Genomic DNA, 23,945 nt, shown 5'->3' on the forward strand with positions numbered 1-23,945 from the left:
GGTTCCAGGGGCTACCCCAGCATTATCACCATTATTTCATTTACAATGAGTTAACGCCATTAGAGAACGTAGAAGGCTATAAAACGACTATTTTGATCATAGTTTCACTGTCATCTCTCTGCAGCAGTGGTTCTCAACATGGGGTCCGGGGACTACCAGGGGTCCTTGAGGGGGTTCCAGGGCAGTTAACACCATTAGAGAATGTAGAAGAATGACTGTTTTGATCATAGTTTCACTGTTATCTTTCTACCTACAATATAGACATGGAATTCTGGACAAAATCATATCTGACAATAAAAATATTCTCAGATTTGGGTCCAAGAGACAAAATCGGATCATATGGGGGTCCGTGGCCCTAATGTGGACTAAATTAGCGGTCCTTGATATGAAAAAGGTTGAGAATGCTCTACAGATAGTCATGGAATTCTGGACAAAATCATATCTAACAATATAAATATTCTCACATTTGGGTCCGAGAGACATCTCACCAAATGGGGGTCCGCCGTGGCTCTAATGTGGACTAAATCAGGGGTACTTGATATGAAAAAGGTTGAGAGTCACTGCTCTAGAGCACGTGGAGTGGTGAGAGAATGTTTGACTAAATGATAGAACGGGCTGATTTAAGCTACTTTGAACATGGTAGGATCCCTGGTGGCAGACACACTAATTCCAGCATCTCAGAAATGGTCTGATGAGTCCTGGTTTGGGTTGTGAGATGCTGATGGCACATTACGGGCTGCTGATGGTGTAATGGCGCAGGGAGTGCTTTCTTGGCTCACATTAGGTCCCTTAGTATCAAATGAATGCCACAGGGAACCTAAACATTGTTGCTGACCAGGTACGTCCCTTCAAGGGCACAGTCTAGCATTTATCAAATGGAAACTTCCAGTAGGATAAGTTCAGCCAGTTCAGGAAACGGTGCAATCCTTTTTACAGCTTGCTCTAAACATCTGAAACCATTCCACCAACACATCACAAGAGGAAAATGAGCATCCAAGTTATGTGCCCAGGTTCATTTTGGAAAAGGTTCGCTTTATTCCACAGGTGAGATAGACTACAAGAACACTTTCCAATGCTCCTCACACTGAAATGAAAACTTACATTTTCGTGTTTTTTGCTCATTCTAGCAAAAACATGTATCTTTAGATCAAAATCTCATTATTTTTACTTCCTGGAAAACAGAAAATCAGAGAATCAGGGGGTGTACAGAAGATTCCAACCAATCAGATTTTTGAACGATCCCGCTCCTTTACCCTTCCCATTTAATATAACTGCGTTTCTCTCCCTAACTGATATCCCATTGGTTTACACTTTTGAATGATCCCTCCCTGCATTATGTCCCACCCAAATATCCTGTTTCAACAGGAAATGCATCCCATTGGTGAAGCCTGACACCTAATGGTGAAAAGTAGGGTACTGCACTGGCCTTCTCCTATTGGCTGGTCTTTGTGCCAGGTGATGTCACCACCTGTTGTACTCTATAGAGGGTGACATCACAGGACACAGAGACCAGCCAATAGCAGATGACCAGTTCAGTACCCTACTTTTCACCATTAGGTGTCGGGCTTCACCACAGATTTAGGTGGGGTTTAGTTACTCTTTAAGGAAGCAAGATGCTCTCAAAATGCGGCTTCATTGTGACTTGTTAATAACACCGACATCAAAGTGCTGGTCTTAGACTTCCGCTGACTAAATTCACCTTCACACTTCACATACTGTTCACTGCAGCATCTCTGTCAAACACAGTTATTATTCTGATTAAATGGAGCCCAGACTCCCACTGAGGGAGGAAGCAGATATTAAACTGGAAGCTAATCTAATATCTGTAGACAAGGCCAGGACAGTCAGTGAGGGGGAGTGTGTGTAAGCAAGTGACAGGGTGACTCATCTGTCTGTCCCTATGTAAGCTTTTAGAGGGAAAGTGTTGACATTAATGTTGCCAACCAGCATCCAGTCACTTCAACATCTTCGATTTATAGTTCACTCTGGCCTATGAATTGCATCTTCTTCTGCATGATATCCTTTCTTACCAGGGTGAGTATGACCGTTATGCCCAATCTGTATCTGGTCACCCTGGCGACCGACTGTTACTATGGTTGCATTTCACAGTTCAGTCCGCTGGATCCAGGTCAGCAGTGGAGCAGAACAACAGTTAGTTCCACTGACTTCCACTGACGAAGACTCAGAACCATGAAATGTCAAATGTGAAACAAATTAAAGATGAAGTAAGGTTTAACTCCCAACACATAATATATCTATATATCTGTAAGGGTTGATAGGGTTGTTGATCAATACCAGTGACTCATCGATTACTGAACCAGGTGCTGAGATTTCTGACTTTCAAAACTCACTTTCTGGCCTGTACTCTGTTTTGGAACAAAAACTCAGTCTCAAGCCAAAACAAGTATCAAGCAAATGACAAATCAGTATTATTATTCCAGTATTTTGCATGGTGACATATTGACCTTATTCACACATCGGCCATTTTGAACTCTCCAGGTGAGAAACTCTACCCAGAAGACTGGCATAAATATATAAAACTAGCATTACTTCAACACATAAGCAAAGTGTTCAGATAGGCCGAACAGTTATTAAATTAGCTAGAAATCTCGGGGAACAACAACCACAACAACTGCTTGAATTTAGTAGGGAAGCTAGGTAGCTAGCTTACTAGTTCGTCAACTACACACTAACTAGGTTAGCCTCTGCTAGCTAACGTTAATGGGCCAAATATATTAGAATGTGAACCTGTATTCCTCTGGATTCTTGAGATCCATTTGTGTTATTATTATCTTATGTTTCTAATATGTTTTTCAGTGGAGAATCTGTGAAATGATAAATGTTTGAGCTGAGCTGTACTCCCAGGTAGAGTTTCCCGCCTTAATTGTTCAAAATGGCCGCCGTGTGAATAAGGTCAATTACCTCTTCACTAGACGCTTCTGTTGGATCTGCTCTACTTAGCTAGCTACTCCTCTCCATTGTGAAAATGTGACTTTATTGTATTGCTATTGGATGTGAGTAATAGCTTCTTTATAACGGAAAACTAGATTAACCCTAGTTACATGCTTGTACTACCATGTCACCTCACCATGTACTAGTATAACTTATGCTGTGAAACTAATGTTACTGCTAGCACACACTTAGGCCTACTATGCTAACGTTACATCCTCAGCAAAGGATTAAGCCCACGTACAGTGAAGAAGTCCGACAAACAATATGCAAAACCTAAATCAAACAATCTAATCTTAATCGTAAAATGACACAATTTCCTTATCAGGGAACCAGACACACACACACACACACAGCTTTCCTCTATGTCCAGTCAGAGCATGAATAAGACATAGAAATATGTTTTCAGCAGATGGCATTCCTCTATGCCACTGAAGGCTTTGAACCATATCAAGCCATGTTTTTTTATTTATTTAATGGGGACAGATATAGTATACACAGAGAATTGTATGAATGAATGAATTCATACATGAATGAATTAATTAACTGAACAATTTTCTAATGTAATGTATCACAGAATCGTTAGCTACTACTAATTTCCAATGCTCGTCCCTAGTTGGGCTTTTTACAAAGCGAGACAACAGTACAATTTAAAACACGTACAATATAAAAACAACAAGAGACAAATACATACAGTAGAGAAGTAGAGTACAGAACAAATGTATATTTCCATTGTTTTCCCTCATTTACAATTATTGATAAATGTACTATTTTCTTCTTTCCAACTGGATTTTAGTGTTACACTTGTTAGTCTAGTTTTTTTTTTATATATATTGGCAGAATCTGCTTTGTTCTGCGTTTATTCTGCCTTTATGTGCTACAAGTGTGATTTTGAGCCATACAATGGCTCTGAATGGAGAGAGAAGAAAACAGAAAACTCAGATTTGGATATGTTCATTACTAGCCATCAAACCCCAGATGGAGGAACCATATGTGAAAATGTGCAAAGCGCATGTGCATTGTTGTCTACTTTTGTTATTTTTATTATAACCAGAACATATTTGCGAACGGATATTGCATATTTACAGAAAATATGTCCCGAGATATAAAGCGACTGACTGGTGGGCATCCACTGGTGAAAGAATAATGCATCCAGCATAGGTGTTTATATGGAAGCATAATACGGACAATATTCAAATTAAAATGAAAATTATTTGAATACAGTGACTGAATACAATGACTTATTTTCATTCTAATTTTAATATTGTGAGTATTATGCTTCCATACATACATACCTAAACTTGCAAATGCAAGCTGGGCTTTTGCATTTGAATTACGTCATGATTTTCGCACACATCACTGAAAATGTAATTATTTTAATTGTAATTTTAATATTGTCCGTATTATGCTTTCATATATATATATATTAGGATCTTTTGGTACTCACCAATTGGGATGGAGGAGATCTGAGTATAGACGTCCAGCATGCGGTTGCCATCCACATCCACCAGGTAGTTCCCTCTGCTTTCTTCATAGTTGCAGAAGAAATGCACAGCGCCCACGTTCTGAGAGAGAGAGAGACATGTTCTTTAGCGAAAGGTGGACTTATTACAGAATAAACCCTGGGAATAGCATGCAATTTAAAGCTGCAATAAGCGATTTTCCGACTACTAGAGGGTGACAGAAACCGCAACACATTTGTAAATAAAGCACAGCAAAGCCACTGCACTACGGAGGCCCTCCACCTGGCAAAGCACCATGCATACAGGCTAATAGCTAAGCTAACGGTGTCACCGGTTACCAGTCTCACTTTGGCAGATTTAAAGAGGTAGGTAGCAAGTTTACTAGTTTAACAAATTTACTCACTCGAGTTCATCGATTCCGCCATTATGAGAAAACAGATATACTGTGTATTAGAGTACATTAGGCCTGACCAGAATATTAGCGTTATTAGTGTCCAGCCATTTTTAACCATTACAGGCACTGGAACCGATTCTGTAAAACCGTAGGAAAACTTTGGTACCAAGTTCCCCTTCCTACAAACGACAGGTAGGTACTTAAGCCAATATCGTCCTTTTACTGTAAAATCCACAAGGAAATGTTATTTTCTTTCCGCATTTTATTTATTCATATTGTTCAATTCTGACACAAGAAAAAAATATGGGGGAAACACAAAAATATAAACACATACACAACAAGCTATCAGCTTCAATATAAAAATGTCGGTTTCACTGCAGGACGGCCATGTTTAGTTAGTATCTAGTGAGCAGAACACAGCTTAATTATTCAGGCATTCAGTCATATAGTTCAATTTTTTTTTGTTACTTTGTGAGTAGCCTTCTCTTAAATGAATCTATAATCAGTTCTCCTCACTGTAACTGGTAGCTATCTGATTTGCAAAGACTTGGAACGTGACCAATTTTGCCGATGCCCTCAGTTAAGGTTAGATCAGAAACTAGATAGCTAATTGAATACAAACCTGGAGGCCAGCAAAGTTCCACTATAGCAGATGAGCATAATACTGTATGTGGAACACTCTTTTAACCCTCCAGGGTTGATTTTAACTAGTTCACTGACTAAACATAATAGGAGCTTCAATCTGCCTATACACACGGAGCCATGCCTGTAGTCGCTACTATGCTACAGAAAATTCCCATACAGAGAGAGAGAGAGAGAGAGAGAGAGAGAGAGAGAGAGAGAGAGAGAGAGAGAGAGAGAGAGAGAGAGAGAGAGCATCCATTATTATCCTCAATTTCTGATTCACCAAACAAAAAGACCAAAAAGGTTGGCTGATTTTCCCTTTAAGCGGCCATTTTCATACATGGGTACATGGGTATACCCGCAGTATAAAAGTACCATAGTACCAAAATTTTAAAACTGAACTATACCAGCATTTTGCAAAATTCGCCATCCATGGGTAAATAAAGACCGAGCCTCTACGGATTCAAGTTGACGGTGACATGGTGGGCGGGGCTAGCAGCCTGTGTGTGCTTTTAGAAGGTGAGCTGATGTTTAAAGATGCTCCATTTTCCATTTACTGATTGGTTATCGAAACAACCCTAACACACACACACACACACACACAAACACACACCACTCAGCTTACCTGGATATCTCCCAGTTGTTTAGTCAGCTCCTGAGTATGGAAGAAAAAGACAGTTAATACTCCTTTAAGACTTGGGTCAGTGTAGTGCACTCACTCATAAATAAAAGATTCAAGTGTGTGAGCATGTGTGTGTGTGTGTGTGAGTGTGTGTGGCACCTGCGATCGTGGCCCAGGGACTTGTGTTTTCATGGAGGGTCCGTCATACTCAAACTCCACCTGGGTCTTGGGTGCTGCCTTGCTAACGTACCTGCAGCCTGTGGGAGGAAACACAGGCAATGTCAATAATAAAGCAAGGATATAACAATAGGGACACAGAACAATGCCTTCTCCATATATGGTGACCGCCACTTCTCTCCTCTCCTCATTAACAATAACAACATCTGGTGAGTTGGCAGTTTAATTGGAAAACACATTAGAATCAGATTTTGTTGATGGTTGCAAGAAAATTAATTACTATATATTGGATGAAGCCTAACCCTCCCACGATTGTTCAATGGTTACAAAAAGTCAAAACATGTTTACATGATGGAACACATGACTGCCCAGCTACAACTAAAACTGCCTATTTTTTTATAAGAAAATGGTCATCATTTATTGATTACCTTAGTTAGGAATCTTGTACTTTATCGTTTAGATGTATCATTTTTGTAGGTATATGTGTGTGTGTTCTACTTCTGTACGGTGTCATGTCATCTATATGTGTATGTATGTCAAGTGAAGCCTGATCTCAAGGTGATTTTGTTTTGTAATGTTAATTGCCTGTTAATGTGTGTTAATGGCAATAAAGTAAAAAAAAAAAAAAAAAAAAAAATCATCATTGCATAGTTCCAACATGTTAGATTTTAGACTGATATGTCCTGAGTCATCAGTTCAACCATTGTCATGTATGGACATGACACACACACACACACATCATTCCATAAGCCCAACCCTAACCCTTTTTTTTTTTTTTTTTTTTTTTTTTTTTGTAGTGTTTTTTTTTCTGTAGTAGTAGAATATTGTCAGTTCAGGGTAGAGAAGAGAATGGAATTTCCGATCCAGTGAAAATGTGAATTCAGGCTGAGATGTCCGACTGCTGCTCCCATATTAAAATATTCATCTGAGACTTCATGTGACTTTCCAATTAACAATAACGCCCCCAAGGCACTATGCATAGTTTAGCCGGGCTGAAATGCAGGAGATATAAAATGAATTTAAAAAGAACGAAAATGGTAAGGTAACTGTTTGACTTGTGATTTTTGTGCATGTCTATCATTTTAGAGCATGATCTGCCTCGTTAAACGTGAATATTTATGTTTGGCTTAATATATCTGCAGGGGCTGATAGGGTTGTTGATCATTACCAATGACTCAGCAATTACTTGGCCAGGTGCTGAGATTTCTGCCTTTCAAAACTCACTTTCCACTCCATACTTGGTTTTTGAAAAAAAGCAAAAAAAACAATCCACCCAGGAGTTTGAGGATTTGGAGCTTTAGGACAGTGGTTCTCAGCGTGGGGTCCGCGGACCACCAGGGGTCCTTGAAGGGGTTTGAGGGGGTCCCCAGCAAACTGATGAATTGTTAACACAATTAGAGAATGTAGAGGAATGACTTTGGTCATAGTTTCACTGTTCATCTCTACCTGCAATACATATCTAACAATAACAATATTCTCAGATTTGGGTCCGAGAGACAAAATCTCATTGAATGTGGGTCCGTCCCTAATGTGGACTAAATTAGGGGTAAAAAAGGTTAAGAATCACTGCTTTAGGATACTTGCAATTTGTTACACATTTCAGCTACTAAGGCGAAAAAGCCTTGTTCTTAATCCAAAAAAGCAAATGAGAAACTAGTATTAGGAGGCAACCTATGCTGCTGTTTTTGCAGATTCTACTGGTCACTGCTACTTGATGCCCCGTCAAATGATCTTGCGACCGACCAAAGTCATTTCCTGGAGGTTCCTGACCCTCAGCTTAAGAACCACTGTTGTGTTTTTCTGCCTCAAGACAGGCAAACCAGCAGCACAACCGGATCCAGCCAGATCCACCCGTTGATCATTGACAGGAGAGAGGACCTTCGAGCCATCACTCGGTCACCAGCCTCTGAAGCGGCTGTAAACTGCGTTTCACGGCCGCAGGTAGGTCAAACATTTACACTGATTATATAACTGCTGCTGTATTTCCACAGGGACGTTAAAAACAAATCTGTCTTTTAACCTTTTCATGGCTGTTTAAACAAGGGAAAATGACATTCCAATGCGGTTTCTCCCAGTTTAGCCATTGAGAACATAAGATCTCTTTGCAAATTTGGAAATCCGGCCTTCAAGATGAAAAAGTGACATTCTCATATGCAACCTCTTGCCATGATGTAGACTAGGGCTGAACGATTTTGAAAAAATATGTAACTGCGATTATTTTGACTGATATTGCAATTGCGATATGATTTGCGATATTAGAGGGAATGATCATTTTTACATCATTATTCTCATTTTCATTGAAAAACGTATTAAAATGATTATGGTGTGATTTTTGCAGGGGATCTGTACCGAACAAAGATGTTTTCTTAAGTCTGTAGAATATGATGTGTAGGCCAGGACATCTCTGCAGCACCACAATATTTCATTTAAAATGCTATTTTGACACACATTTCGCCTTTAACAAATATTGCAGTAGGCCATATTGCGATTTCGATAAAATTTTGATTAATTGTTCAGCCCTAAAGTAGATACTGTATACTTTTAGTGTTCATATTTTAAGTCAATTTTGATCAAAAACATATTTTGAGTCAAAGTTCATAGATAGCACAGTACATAAGATAGATTAAACAATTTGTATTACACCAATGTTATTCTGATCCCTACTTTGCTATTGGATGAGCAAACTGCCATGTGTCATTTCAAAAGTAACAATGAGAGCTTTGACCTTTCTGTTAGCAGCAAAATTTGAGCCTGTTTAATACTATTTACAAAAAACTGTCAGTCTATATTATTACTAATATAAAATTAACAAACTTGTATATTTTATTTTACATGCAAATTTTGCTGTATATTTGTGTAACACCACATGATCAAAATAAATAAATCAACCTCAACATTTAAGACCATAAATTTAGATCATTTATTTTCAGACATTCTGATTTTGGATTGCTTTGCCTTCAAAATGCATAAAAAATATGAAGCTAAACAAGCAACACGCTCCAATTTCTAGAGTGTATTATGAGAAGTGTTATTGTATTGGAACCACTTCAGGATGCTTTGCATATAGGCGAAGGCAGATTTACCTTGAGCGCTGAGCCGCAGGTTGTTCTGCAGGGAGAGAGCGAGCTGCCGGCCGAGCAAGGAGGACGCCATGACAAAGCCACAGAGAGACCGGGACAAGTGAGAGAGAGAGGCACCAGCTGCCCTCAGTGTCCACCTTTACCACGTCACCTGGAGAGAGAGAGAGAGAGAGAGGGAGAGAGAGAGAGATTCAGTGATATGTACAGTATTTATGAAGTAGACTGAAAGAGAGGAGGGACTTGGGCGATATTCAAAATCTAATATCGCGATACTGTCCTGCCAAAATATCGCAATATACAATATTATTGCGAGCAGTCTATTTTTTTTTTCTTTTTCTGGGGGGGGGGGGATTTTTTTTTTTCTACCATGCCATGACAGTTTTTTGGGTTTTTTTGCACTGCATGTCATGTAAATGAAATATTGTGGTGCTGCAGAGATGTCCTGGCCTACACATCATATTCTACAGGCTTAAGAAAACATCTTTGTTTGGTACAGATCCCCGCAAAAATCACACCGTAATCATTTTAATACGTTTTTCAACGAAAATAAGAATAATGATGTAAAAATGATCATTCCCTCTAATATCGCAAATCATATCGCAATTGCAATATCAGTCAAAATAATCGCAATTAGATATTTTTTCAAAATCGTTCAGCCCTACCACAGGGTTTCCTGGTGTCCCTTCTCTTCTTCTTCCCATTTACAGTTTCGCAACTTTCATAATCTATGTTCAGTAAGAAACAGGCTGGTTTTTGACAGCTTTGTCGGCAGCTTCTTTATTTTGGTTGCTAAACTGGTTTTTAATCCAATTCCAGGAAGCATTAGAAAGGTATTAAATTTGTCTTAAATGTAATTTTTTTTCCTTTCTGAAACCTGCAGATACCCTAAAGACTGCTGGTCCTTTGGCTATTAAGTAGGTTGAGCACATACATAGAAACACTTGGATATCAGACAAGCTGTGTCTTGTTTATTCTCTCTGTATTGTCTGCATTGGTTTGGACTTTGTCCAATTCTTATGCTCATTGAATGAAACTCTGCATGCATAAGCAACACACAGGCCTACACACAATGCCAGCTGGCTAGCGATTTCATATTTATATTATTTTATGTAATACCCGCAAACTGATCCATCAGCAATCCTAATGTGATGTTATCTTATGGTGAAGTGGAGGGCTGATTGTAAACGAAGGAGGAGGTAAGTGGAAGAGCAGCAGTCTTGTTTGACAGGTTTCTGTGTGTGTGTGTGTGTAGTCAGTAATGCTCATTACTTTACTGCACAGCTGTAGGGTTTAGCTCACACTCACCCTGTGGAGTGCGTGTGTGTGTGTGTGTGTGTGTATGTGTGAGAGACTGGGAATGTGTTTATGAGTCATGTGGGAAGCAGAAGTTATCTGAGATCAGCAGCTAAGTGAGGCAGAGGGAGGTGTTTCCCCTGAACCACATTCACTCTCTAATACATATACTGTATTGGCATAAATGAGACAGAAAAGATGCCCCCCCCACCCCCTTAACTTGCAATACAATATATAAATAATTAATTGACTTATTAACATGGCATTAATCAATGACTTAAGAATGCACATTATATAGTTACATTTTTAATTAAACAATGTAAGAAATTCATCTTAAATTCATTCTTAAAATTTTTTTTTTTTTAATAAACCTGGGTCCTACACTTCCATGCATAATGATCATTCCTGATTCGTCACATAACAAAATGGCCAGTGGAGTCGGTCTCCAGTTGATTTTCCCTCTAAAATGGGAATACATGTCTTCATAATCTGCACACCACACAGCGAACACAATCACACACACACACACACACACACACACACAGCACAGCGCCACACTGTACCACTGCACCACATAAGGACTGCTATTAATTGCCCTTTCCAGCGTTTACATTGGCATTGCAATGGCAATGCAACTTGAAACAATAATTCACTATAATTCATAAAATATAAAGAATTTAAAAAATCAATTGAGTGGGAGACAAAGGTTAGAGAACTAAAATTTAAACTTGAATGATTTGGATAACTATATATTCTCAATTATGGACTATTTTACATTATTATAGATATTTATGAATATGTACTATCGCATTGTACATGTTTTCAGACCAGATAATTCATTGTTATTATAGACATTGGTGATTATGTACTATTACATAGTCCGTGTCTTCAAGCCAAATTATTAATCATCTCAACATGATTTGAATATATAAACTGTTGTTTGTGGGTTTTGGAAATGTAAACAGCTTTGGCAATATTGTTTCAAACAGTCATCTCTCCTTCCTGATTTTCCCAACTCTTATGTAATACTGGCAGCGCAAACAGGAAAAATCCAGACAACATAAGCTATCTGCTTTCACACAGCTAAGGAAACTCTACCCTAACACACACACACACACACACACACACACACCCTTTCTGAGGCGACACCTCATGGACTGGATCAAACTGGTTCTAAGACTGAGTGTTACACAAGGCTGCATCTCCCTCTGCCCCCGAGGAAGGGGAGAGAGAGAGAGGAAGGGGAGAGAGAGAGAGAGAGAGAGAGAGAGAGAGAGATTATGATGAAGTGATGGAGGGGGGTGGAAGAGAGACAGCAAGGGAGTCTGAAGAGAAAAGAAGGGAATACAGAGGGAGCGGTGTTGCTGCCTCTGATAAAGCTCTGGGTCAGAGAGAGTTGGAGGAAACATTCATTGGAATGTTGTCAAAATCAGGAGAAATCCTTGATAAAAGACTCATGAAACTTTGGTTAGTACATTGTGATGGATCCTAATGTATATGTCTAATTTTATGTCTAACTGCCATGATTTATATAAGAGTTGCATTATTCAACTTCTTCATCTTTACATGGGTTTAGATAGTCATGTTTGATATTAAAGTGTTCAGGAATTTAGGCTGAGTTCAATAATGTGAATGTTATGACTGTAAAGTAATTCTGTATCATGTATCAAACCCACCTTTCTGGATAGAGCCATAAAAATCGTAAATCCATAAATTCCTTTCATTCTTGGTTTAGTTCTCTCCTTTTTCCTCTACTTTGTATCTCCTAATGTCCCCAATGCGTTTAGAATAATGTGAAGTATACTAAATTGGTTAATCATATATGCTTAAGTGTTTTTATTATCATCACAATAGTTAAGGTCTAGTTATATTTATCCATTCTGGCCCTAAGTCGATAATTATGTTCTATTTCACTGTTTCCCTATATCAACCACCAAAGTTCCTATATATTCGTGATTTAAATATTAAGATTATAAGTATGTATCTAGGCTATTCTGCTAAAACAACACGAAAAGTGTGAACAGTGAAAGTTTTATTGTCTAATTATGTTTCATGTAATGGTTTTATACAATCCATAAGGGTTTGTTTACAGGGTTCATAATGTTCACCAATAATAACCAGTAATTGGTTGAGTATGTAAAGTCCAAACGCGTTATTCTAAATCTTTATCATTACATAGACTAGTTAGGCTACTAAAGTAACTGAGAGAAGTATCCTCATGTGTCTCTCTGTTGGGTGTTGCCTGTGTCCCGAACAAAGAAATGTAGGCGGAATCTCCAAAACCGCGCAAAGTATTTTTTTACACTGCAAAACCCGCCTTGGAATTCGGAAAAACGATAAATCTCTGAGTTCTTTGTCACCTTGGGCGCTTCATTGCCCCGAGCTTCATGCCGGAGGCCATGATGCCGTCACCCACTCAAAGACCAACCGAACCAGATTTAGATTCAGATCTCGAAAGCCCGGTTCCATCATGCCCGGAAGTCCAGTCGACAGCGGAAAAGCCAGTCGCAGAGCCGTCTTTCTTAAGCATTACGTGATTAATGTTGTTTACGAGATGTTACATAAGACAACCAATCGGATACTACCATACACCATTGCATGACCTATTGTTTACTGACTTACTAACCCCTGCCTGTAGACCCCCGTCCTGCTGAAGACTCCGTTTTGTTTGATATCTTCTGGCCACGGTTAAGACTGGTCTGCATTACTGGTAGCTGTACGTGCAGCTTCCATTGACTTAGTGCACTTGCAAACAATAAAAGGCATTAAAAACCATATATGAAAACGGTGTAAACAAACACTTATGCGTGTCTTTAGTAGTGATTGTATTGGAGTAAAATCACTGGACCCAGATGGACTCTGACGGACATCTTTAATACAAGAGCACTTGATAAAATCGGGGTGGTTGGACTGGACTGTCCTTATGACTATCTTTACTGCTTCTTGTCTTATCTCATGTTGTCGTTTGTGTTTCTATGTTTCTCTATTGTCTCGCCGCATTGAATTTCCCTGTGTGGGATAAAGTTGATCTAATCTAATGTAGCCAACTGGGATAACGCGGGGCAAGATTTGGTGTCTACAGTTACATCTCGACTTTTTAACCCAGTATGAGCCAGAACGCAGCCTGAGATCCTATGCAAGAGATCTGAACAGTATTGTATTGTTTACGTTTTTATTTTAGTTTTATCAAAAGTTTAGGCGAAGTGTCGAAATACTTTGGTGTGATATCTGCCCTTGAATGAACTGTTGAAACCTCAGGCAAAAAAAACAAATGACATTTACAGAAAAAACAGTAGATATGAACAACACTTGGAAATCGTGATCTAGATCGTGGATTGCTCTACTGCCTAAAAAGATCGTGATATGATATTTTAAGTCAGTTTAAGTCTTTTAAGTCAAGGTAATAAAATCAATTTTAAATGTTTTTTGCTTGGTTCTAAGTTGCTTAATGAAACGTAACGCTGGTAGGGGATTCAATTTAAGATTGTGGGGCTTTCAATGTAAGCCAACGCCAACAAAGCAGGAACGGGAGTATTGCAGCATCCATCAATTACTTTGTATGTTCAAAAGCTTATCAAAACAGCAGTTCTGACAAAATGATGTATGTATGTATTATGTATGTATTCCATATAGGGTTGCAAAGGGGTGGAAAATGTCCGGTAAATTTCCGGAAAGTTTCCGGTAAATTTCCATGGGAAGTTAAGCTGGGGAATTTTGGAAATATTCCAAATTGGAAACTTTCCATGGGAATTATGGGAATTTATGGGAATTTATGGGAATTAATGGGAATTAATGGGAATTAACTGGGAATTGAGGGTAATTTAATGAAAAGGTATCATATCCAAGCATAATATTTGTTTTGTTATAAGCAGACATCCATCCAAAATAATACAATTAAAACAGATTTATTTGTAAGTAGAACTTTATCAAGTGTTAAATATTTTATTGAACAATCAATTCTTTCATTGAAGAACAAAAACATGAATGTTGAGTTAAATATTACTCATCCCCCAGACCCAACCCATTCAAAAATTAACAAAAATGCACAGGAATGCACAGTGCATGTAGGCATGTAGGGGGCGTGGTCTCAACAGCCCTGCAGTAAGCAGTGTGCTATGTGTGCATGTGATTGAGGAATAGCATAGATATTCAACTGTACTTGCATGATATCTGGTTGTTTTAGTCAGGATTATGCTAAAATATGTTTTCCCCAACTATATTTAAGTTCCCTATTAAGAGCATACCTTCAATTTAGTAAATTCCTGGTTTATTCCCGTCTATTCCCATAAATTCCCGTTAATTCCCATAAATTCCCGTTAATTCCCATAAATTCCCGTTAATTCCCATGGAAAGTTTCCAACTTTGAAAATTCCCGGAATTTTGCAACCCTAATTCTTTCTAATCAAGGTGTCTTCCAGGTGGGGCTGTCTGTATGGGTTCTGAGAAGTTGTTTGGTGGCATAATTTACTTCCCGTTTGGTCATTTGGTATATGCGAGGTGCAAAAGACTGACCCATTACACTAAATCCGATCCATTATTTTTTGTTTTCAAAGGCAGTTACTGTGAATTCTAAAAAGGCAGTAAATGGTATTTACTTTGCAGGACCAATAATCGTAAAACAATGAAACAGTGACTTTTCCTCACACTATAATCATATCATCAGACCATCAGGGTCAGAGTCTGGGCTATTTGGTCCAATTGGTCCGGGCCCCTCAGCTATGGAACTCACTGCCTGAGCATCTCAGGCAAGCAAAATCGGTATCGTCTTTTAAATCACTTCTTAAGACTCACTTTTATACAAAGGCCTTCTTACAGTTTTATTGATTTATTCTTTTATCGACTCCCCTTTTACCTGTGTTTTATCTTTGTCTTATGGTTTTATCGTTTTGTGGTTTTATTGTTTAACTTATTTGCCTCTTTTAATCAGTGTTTTGTTGCTTTGCTTATCCCTTGTTGGGTTGTATTGTAATTGTTACTCTTCTTATCTTTTATTTTATGGAAACCACTTTGTTTTTTAAGTGTTATATAAATTACAGTTGTTATTATTTGGAATGAGTCCAGGCTAGTCAATGGAATGTGCCTGGGCTAGTTGAGTCAGACAGCCGGTGAGATTATACTACCATAGTGTGGGAATAGAATGGGCTCAAGTCTCCTGACGACTCCATACCAGTACAACAAGATTTTTTTGCAAACGATTTGGATTGATTTGGTCGGTCTGGTCTGCCGGTTACACAGCACATAAAACAATTTACAGAGCTGCCAGCCCGTCTCCAGTGTGAGTGCTGAAATGGAAACAGGCCGGATAAGTGAAAGCTTCACGGCCCACTTGACTTCCTCCTCTGCTGGGCTTTAACGGGAAACACTAGTGGGGAAACACAGGCTTCACAGAACTCCCATAAGGATAAAAAACAATGTTAGAGTGTCTGAACTAATACACTGGAAGTCTTTTTAAAATCCTGAACGATTTTGAAAGCGATCTCCAAATATAACGGAGATTTATCCTGCTGACTCCTGATACATCACTGATGCCACAACCTCTAATCATGCTGGAATTTTGCGCAATCCAATGTCAGTCAGTGTGTATTTATATTCGCAAGGTACTGTACACACTGTAAACTGGGCTATTATTGGCTATTGACAGTCTCCACTCTTTGAATGAATCCGTGATCCCCACACACTAGAGCAGTGGTTCTCAACATGGGGTCCGGGGACCACCAGGGGTCCTTGAGGGTCCCCAGCAAATTGATGAATTGTTAAACTTCATTATTTTGTCATTTTAGAATGACTGTTTTGATCATAGTTTCACTGTTATCTCTCTACCTACAGTACAGACAGTCATGGAATTCTATACAAAATCATATCTGACAATAAAAAATATTCTCAGATTTGGGTCAGAGAGACAAAATCTCATCAAATGGGGGTCCATGGCCATAATGTGGACTAAATTAGGGTCCTCGATATGAAAAAGGTTGAGAACCACTGCACTAGAGGACCCTTCCAGATCTTGGGTCGTAAACATCAAACATGTTTAATATGATCGGGGCGGCTCAGGGCCTCATTTCCCAATAGCGATGGCTGTTAGAGGTAAGGAGTGTTTTTAAGTGTGGTCCTATGAAGGTTCGTTCATTACCTACGTGTGTTTCTCAAAGCAGCACCAGACTTGGTTTCATAGTAACAGATTAAGTAATGATATTGTGCAAATACATCCTTTAATGCAGTAGTCATACAGTATGTTCGTGGGTTTAATGTTAATGTCTTTTCTTTTGCTCGAGATACTTGCCCTTTTGCAAAAATTAATAACTAGCCTCAGATGTAGGAGTGATGATTCACGGTTTCCCTCAGCACCCGAAGACTTTTTTTTACATCATAACTCAGTGTTCCCGTCTCCTGAAGCACACCACCGCATCCATCCATTTTATACCGAGATCATTAGCGGGAGTGTTTTGTTATTTCTCAAGACGCACTTCTAGGACCAATCAGAGGCAGTCATTATCTATGATCGCTTTTAAGAGCGTCTTAAGTTAAGATGCTTTTCAGAAACACCTCACATACTAAAGAGGCTTCGTAAGACGGATACTACGATCGTCTTAGCCTTAAGATGCTTTCGGGAAACGAGGCTCAGATGAGTCTACCAGTCCATCGGGCGGTTAAGATCGAATCTGTAAACCCTTCACACTACCAGATAATCTTGGCCAAGCCTCCAGTTACGATTTCCTCTCCCAATTGTCAGGCTTGCAAAATGTGGTGCAAATCGCCCCGATAATCCTCTAGTGTGTCCAAAGCCTTGGTCTGATCTTGGCACATCATTTATCTGAGGCCCTATTCGCACAGGACTAATATTACATGGGACCGTGAAGCGATTTGTAATAACTGTGGAAATCGTCAGCAATTGTAATCCTGTAATTTGTAAAGAAAAAGAATCCAGCGCAAATTACCTGACATATTTTGGTTAAGACAGAGGTCCACTGTTAATACTAAGCCTGTGCAAAAATAATTCATTAATTACATGAGGTCCCCACATACTGTACTGATCCCATGTGAATAGGGCTAATCCCATTAGTACCAATCTCATGTGAATTTTCACAATGTCAGTGTATACAATACAACTTCATTTTTCTGGGACTGATCTATGTTATGTTATGCTAATGTCGCCCATTGGAATGAGCGGGGCAGATACATAAAGTTAAGAGACTTCTGGTTTCATGTTATTGTATTTCTAATCGGAGAAATCGTTATGCACCTGACCCACTGGACCATATGTTCGCATTATTAAGGACTTCAATTAATAATCGACCTAAGCCTATCGTTGACTAAGCAGCATCACTAAAGATGGCAGCATCTGGTGCCAAGTGAACCCTGTCATGATCACACCATTTGCAAATGCTTTAGGGCTGAGCGATCATGCCTTTACAGTTTCTGACATTACAGATAATCTTCACACACACACCATAGAGTCGTCAGAAAGAATGTATAGAGAGAGAGAGAGAGAGAGAGAGAGAGAGAGAGAGAGAGAGAGAGAGAGAGAGAGAGAGAGAGAGAATACATTATTATTAGCTTCATTATCTTTGTGTCCGTACTAACAGACCGCTTCCCAGAGCCACATACACACTTAGAGGACCACACCAGTGTTTTTGCATGTTTAGCCCATTTACTACAATACCCATATAATTAGCATTACTACTGACCATTTTCCAAAGCATACCTCACTTTTTTTTCATGCTTGAATGGGTTTTTCCTACCTCCCAGGCAGCCATTTGTCTTGAAACTTGCCTGAGATAGGTAATCCATCAAAGTAAACCCCCTGCCCTTTATTGTTAGTGGTAATTTAGTTTAATTCCCACACTGATTTTGAAAAGTCTACACGTCTTCTGGCGCGCTCACATGCTGGACTTCAATGGTGGCTGCCAAGCAGCATGGACAACCATGGACGTTGTGTAAAGGATGATGTGGATTTGGCTTCTTGTTGCTTTAAAAAAAAGTAATGATAGTTTGTCTGACTAACTATCTATACTAACAACTCCACCAGAAAATACTCCCTGAAGAAAAGATTGTTTTATGAACTAAATTCAAATGTCTTCTAAACCTGGGCAAGAATGTTAGGTTATGACCTGAACATTTGAAATGAAAAAAAAAATAAAAAAATAGGGAAATCAAGTAAATATTCCAAAATCAAAAAAATATGGGACGCTTTGAAATATGGTTGGTAGTAATGTTAAGTATGCGTGCAGTATAGTAAATGGGCTAAAACATGCAAAAACACTGGCATGGTCCTTTCATTCCCTTATCTCAAATACAGAACAGAAAGCCATTCAAATGCAAATTATCTTTTACCATGAAACGACAAACACTAGATCCAGTGTCCAAGAGAATTCAGGGTTTCTACACCAACAGAGCGACTGACTGACTGAATGAGACGCAAAGTGTTTCATTTCAAACACCTTTCATGAAGTGTACAGTCATGGTCATTTACTTCCCTATTTCTGCAGCCTCTCTTCCCTGGCAGCCTGGCTGTTTGGGTAAAGCCTTACACTGATGAAGGATGAGGACCTGTCAGTACTGTGAGTCATTCAGAGTGACAATAATAAACTCAAAGTCACACACTTCCTCCAATTTGGCTACAGACAGGGATACAACAGAGGGTAAACCCATTTGCAGGATAGATTTTTAGATAAATCTGTAGGACGTAAATTCATAGTAGTAACTAGCATACGGTGACCAGACATCCCGGTTTGTCCGCGATTGTCCTGGTTTGTCCGGGATTGTCCCGGTTTCAAGATGGGTGTCCCGAGTCCCGATAAATATCTGTAAAACACTAAAATGTCCCGGTTTTCAACATTCACTACCAAATTGTCCCGGTTTTCACCACAATTAAAATAATAATAATAGTATTATACTTGTTTTCAGCGCTTACATAGACATTTATCATGTTCTGTCCCGCTCATTATTACCTAACCCAATCAAAAAACATAAACAATGCACCACATAAACTATGTTTTGGTGGATTTTTGGAGACAAAACATATTATATTATATGTTATGGAAACAAAATTTCTGTGCTGTTTTTGACTGGGAACTGATCATTTCATCACTGATCCATCTGATGAATTTACTGTTTAGATAGTCAGCTTGTTAGCTAGCTAACCATGGTATCTGGTCAGCTAACCATCACGGTCTTGTTGCTAACACATCTGATTAGTACACTAGCTAACGTATCTAGTAGCAGCTAGCTTTAGCATGTTAACATTAACATCGGTGCCTTTGCTGCCTAGTTAGCTAGCTAACAGTTTGTTCAGAAAGAGAAAAGAAAGAGAAAAAAAAAGAAAAAAAATGATGTGACAGTTGCATCCTAGAATAGATATGAACAGTCATCCACAAAAAAACATAAGCAGCAATGTGGAAGTGAACATGAAGGCCAGCAGTGTGAATGCTGCTTAAGCCACAAGCGATTTTTAAAGTGAACATACCACTGTTAGTTTGGGGATTCATGTAATTCCATGCATTACATTGTATTTTGTGCTGCTGTACAACACTCATGCAGCATGATTATTTTCATGGCCAGTTTTAGAATCAAATCCAAACAGCTTTGGTACTTCTGACACTGAGAGCAATACGCTACAGATAAGGGTATGAAAACTGTGTGTGCATATGGATGTTTTCGAGGAATAACCATGAGGCACCTGACTCACCACAGGTTTGTGCTAAGTATGTACTGACTGCAGATGTCAGACAACACCATTAAGGGTGATGTAACACCCCTAGCAAACTGCGGTTTACAGCATCTATCGCTTAGAGAAAGAACCAGCTGTATGACTCATTCAAATCTGACCATGAGGCCTCTTTACCATACCAGACTTTGGCTGTCCTGCTGCACTAAACTGTCCTTGAGCAAAGTCTATTATGCAGTTTCATCCTTGTTTTTCCTACAGAAGCAGACAGCTGCTTTGGCTGCATGCATTTTTTTTTTTCCTCTTATATCAAGGCCATAGGAATGGGACGATATGCTTACCTCACGATACGATTTGAGACATGATGTGCGGTTCATGATTCGATACAACCATGACACGATGTAGTAAAAAAAAGTTCAATGACAACAAAGTATTTAAGTATTTTTGAGCCATAAATCTTTGTAGCAATGGCATTGGCTTGCAAGAATGTAAACAACAATTTAAGAATGTCATTCCAAAGTGCAAGGCTGTGACCGGAATGGATCACTATTCCCTCATTTGTTTTTCCCTATATAGTGCTGCTCTATTAGTGCACTAATTAGCGGTAAATCACACGATTGAGTGAATTCGGACACTTAATTCATCATCAACTTGCGTCTGCATTCACCAGTTGCATAAACAAATGTTTCAGCTAACATTTGACAAGTTACCAATATTCCTTCAAAGCCAACCATATACAGTATGTGTCACTAGCTGACATTAAACAGAAAAAAATATTCACCGACGTTCCCATCTAGGCGTTTTCCGACCTTATGTCGGTGAATAAATATTCTATGCATCAGAGTTGTGTGCGGCTACTTTTTTCTGTTTATTTTCACACAGCCGGCACTTCGCCAATCCAGGTGTGCGGTTTCCTTCACGTTTTGGACTTCTCACTAGCTGACATTAACAAAAAACACATTACAATAAGCTATGTACCGTATAACCTGCAGCTAGAGATAAATACCTTCCTGAACAACAGACCTTAATGTTAATGTTAGCGTTAACAAGCTCAAATTAGCGTAACAAAACGTGCACTCATAATTAGTTATGAATTGGCAGTTAAAAGAAAACTACTTTAGAATAGCTTGGCATCTTTTTGGCACCAAAAAAAGGTTAATTTCCTTGCATTAGTAAACGAGGTTTGGTGAAGAAGAGGATGCCATCATTATAAAACCACGGAAGGGTTACAGCTTCGTTGCTTGGTAATGGCCATGTGACGACAGACTCGCAATGCATTTTGGTGTACTTTCACCGTTAGTGAAGTGGCGTGTGCACTACATGTTACAGTGGACTTCGGGAAATATGTAGTGCCCTCAAAATCATTCCACAATATCATTTTACGATTCGGACACGAACAAAAAATGTCTGACATACGTATTAGTGCCTTAAAACGCAGATAGTGATCCATTCCGGTCACAGCCCAAATAATATAATTTGGATGTAGTTGTGATTGTGATGTTGTGATTGAATTGTGATGGTCTCATTTGTAAAGTAAGTAAAGTAAGTAAAAGTTTATTTATTGTAGTATAGCACCTTTCACAGAGCAAGGTCACAAAGTGCTTCACAAGAGTAAAATTGTTAAAAATAAAAAAATAATGTATACAGATGCCTGACCATGCAGGGCTCTATATGTGAAAACAAGAACCTTAAAATGAATCCTGAACTTGATGGGAAGGCAATGTAATTAAGCTAAGATGGGTGTGATGTGAGTCATCCTGCTGGACCTGGCCAACAGCCTTGCAGCAGCATTCTGGACCATTTGTAGAGGGTCCAGAGACGACTTGCTGAGGCAGGTGAAAAGGGAATTGCAGTAGTCTAGCCGGGATGATATAAAAGCGTGAATGATCATCTCTAGCTCGGGTTGTGATACAACTGACCTGAGTTTGGCAATGTTTCTTAAATGGAAGAGGCATGTACGGGTCAAAGATTTGATATGCTGATCAAAGTACATAGACTGATCAAATATAACTGTACTGTACAGCTGTACAGTTGAAGAAAGGGACCCAATACAGTGAGCAACCTTGGAAGCTATGCTATCTGAAGCAATGATAAAGACCTCAGTCTTATCTGCGTTCAGCTGTAAAAAGTTGTTCACCATCCAGTCCTTAATGGCAGTCAGACAATCGTGCAAAACAGTCAGTTTCATCAGGCTTAAAAGAGACATACAGCTGGATATCATCAGCGTAAGAGTGATATGACATACCTTTAAATTTGCTGATAATATAACCTAAGGGAAGCATTTACAAAGCAACTAATATAGGACCCAAGACAGAACCCTGAGGCACACCACAGGATAGAGCAGCAGTTTCAGATGTGTAGGGACCAAGCGAATTGGAATTTATTTAAAATTTTGTGTGCATTCAAGACAGCAGTGAGTTGTTTGGCAACAACTTTCTCTAAAATGTTTGAGATAAAAGGCAATTTCCATATAGGCCTACAGTTTTTGGGAAGGGATGGATCAAGATTAGTTTTCTTCAGGAGAGGCTGAACAACTGCATGTTTAAAATAAGCTGGGACACAACCAGATTGCAGGGAGCCATTTATAATAGCGACCAGACATTGGCCGATAGACCCAAGTACATCATGAAGCAAGGAAGTAGGTAAAACGTCTACAGGGCTTGAGGAAGGTTTCATACTGCCCACCAGATCAATGAGGTCTTGCAGGGAAATAGAAGAGACGCAGTCTAAAATTGACAGCCGAGTTGGATAAGCAAAAAAGGGAGTAGAAGAGGGGATGATGCTAGCCCTAACATCTCTAATCTTATCCACAAAGAAAGAGAGAAAGTGAAGAAAGAAAGTGAGAAGACAACACTGCACTTGGGTCAAAAGCTGCAGAGAACTTCTCAGCTGAGAGGCGATTTATGATGCGAGAGCAACTTACACGTTTACTGGGCAGAGAATCTAAATTAAAAGACAGGTTGAACAAAACACATTCATGGTCAGTAACATGTAGCTCCTCAGAGAAAATACAATCAATATTTAAACCAAGCGTAAAAACACGGTCCAGGGTATGACCTCTGATGTGTGTGGGACCAGACACGTGTTGAATAAAATTAAAAGACTCAGTGACATTAAAAATCAGGTTTTGACAGGATTTGAACGACCAACTTTGATTATCTGCAGCTCAAAGGAGGAGAAAGCCCCAGTGGTCACCGTCCGATTTGGAAAGTAGTTCCTGAAAACCACTGCGAGTCCTCCACCCCGGCCCGAGGTCCTGGGAGTGCTGATAAAAGAACAATCTGGCGGGCACAGTTCGATTAGGGGGCCGTATTCCATGCTCCTCTGCCAGGTCTCGGACAGAAACAGAAAATCCAATCCCTGGTTATGGAATCTCCAATAATTAATGTAGTGGGGGGAGGGAAAGGGGACGAGGAGATGGTGCGTGTGGGCTGCCTGGACAAGACAGTCGATGTTCAGTTACCTCCATCTGCGTTGAGTACGACGGTCCAGGCCGGAGGGTCTGCGCAGGCGGACAGGGCCGAGGAGGCTCAGCCCGAGGAAGACCTCCTGAGCGTCTGATTACGGCCCCCTTCCGCATCCTACGGCGGTCCTTTCCCGTGGTGGAGTGGAGGAGATGGAGGAGATGCCGTGGTGACTGGAGGAGCCGTAGCTTGAGTGGGGTCCAGGTCAGGTGGAG

At 39.5% G+C, this 23,945-nt stretch overlaps 1 protein-coding gene across 1 annotated transcript in view; it reads right to left on the reverse strand.

Annotated features, from left to right (window-relative positions):
• abat (4-aminobutyrate aminotransferase) overlaps positions 1 to 23,945 on the reverse strand; it is a 50,768-nt gene that overhangs the window by 16,157 nt on the left and 10,666 nt on the right. Inside the window, exons 2-5 of the mRNA XM_071520000.1 lie at positions 9,313 to 9,460; positions 6,212 to 6,309; positions 6,056 to 6,085; positions 4,397 to 4,514 (exon numbers count right to left, since the gene is read on the reverse strand). Coding sequence (XP_071376101.1) covers positions 4,397 to 4,514; positions 6,056 to 6,085; positions 6,212 to 6,309; positions 9,313 to 9,382 — 316 coding nt within the window. The 5' untranslated portion in view covers positions 9,383 to 9,460. The remainder of the gene's footprint in view (positions 1 to 4,396; positions 4,515 to 6,055; positions 6,086 to 6,211; positions 6,310 to 9,312; positions 9,461 to 23,945) is intronic.

The sequence above is a fragment of the Centroberyx affinis genome, unplaced genomic scaffold (genome assembly GCF_046629955.1).
Source record: "Centroberyx affinis isolate AG114_WGS23_722 - 3 ecotype Tasmania unplaced genomic scaffold, CSIRO-AGI_Caff_v1 ptg000757l_1, whole genome shotgun sequence".
NCBI lineage: Eukaryota > Metazoa > Chordata > Actinopteri > Beryciformes > Berycidae > Centroberyx > Centroberyx affinis.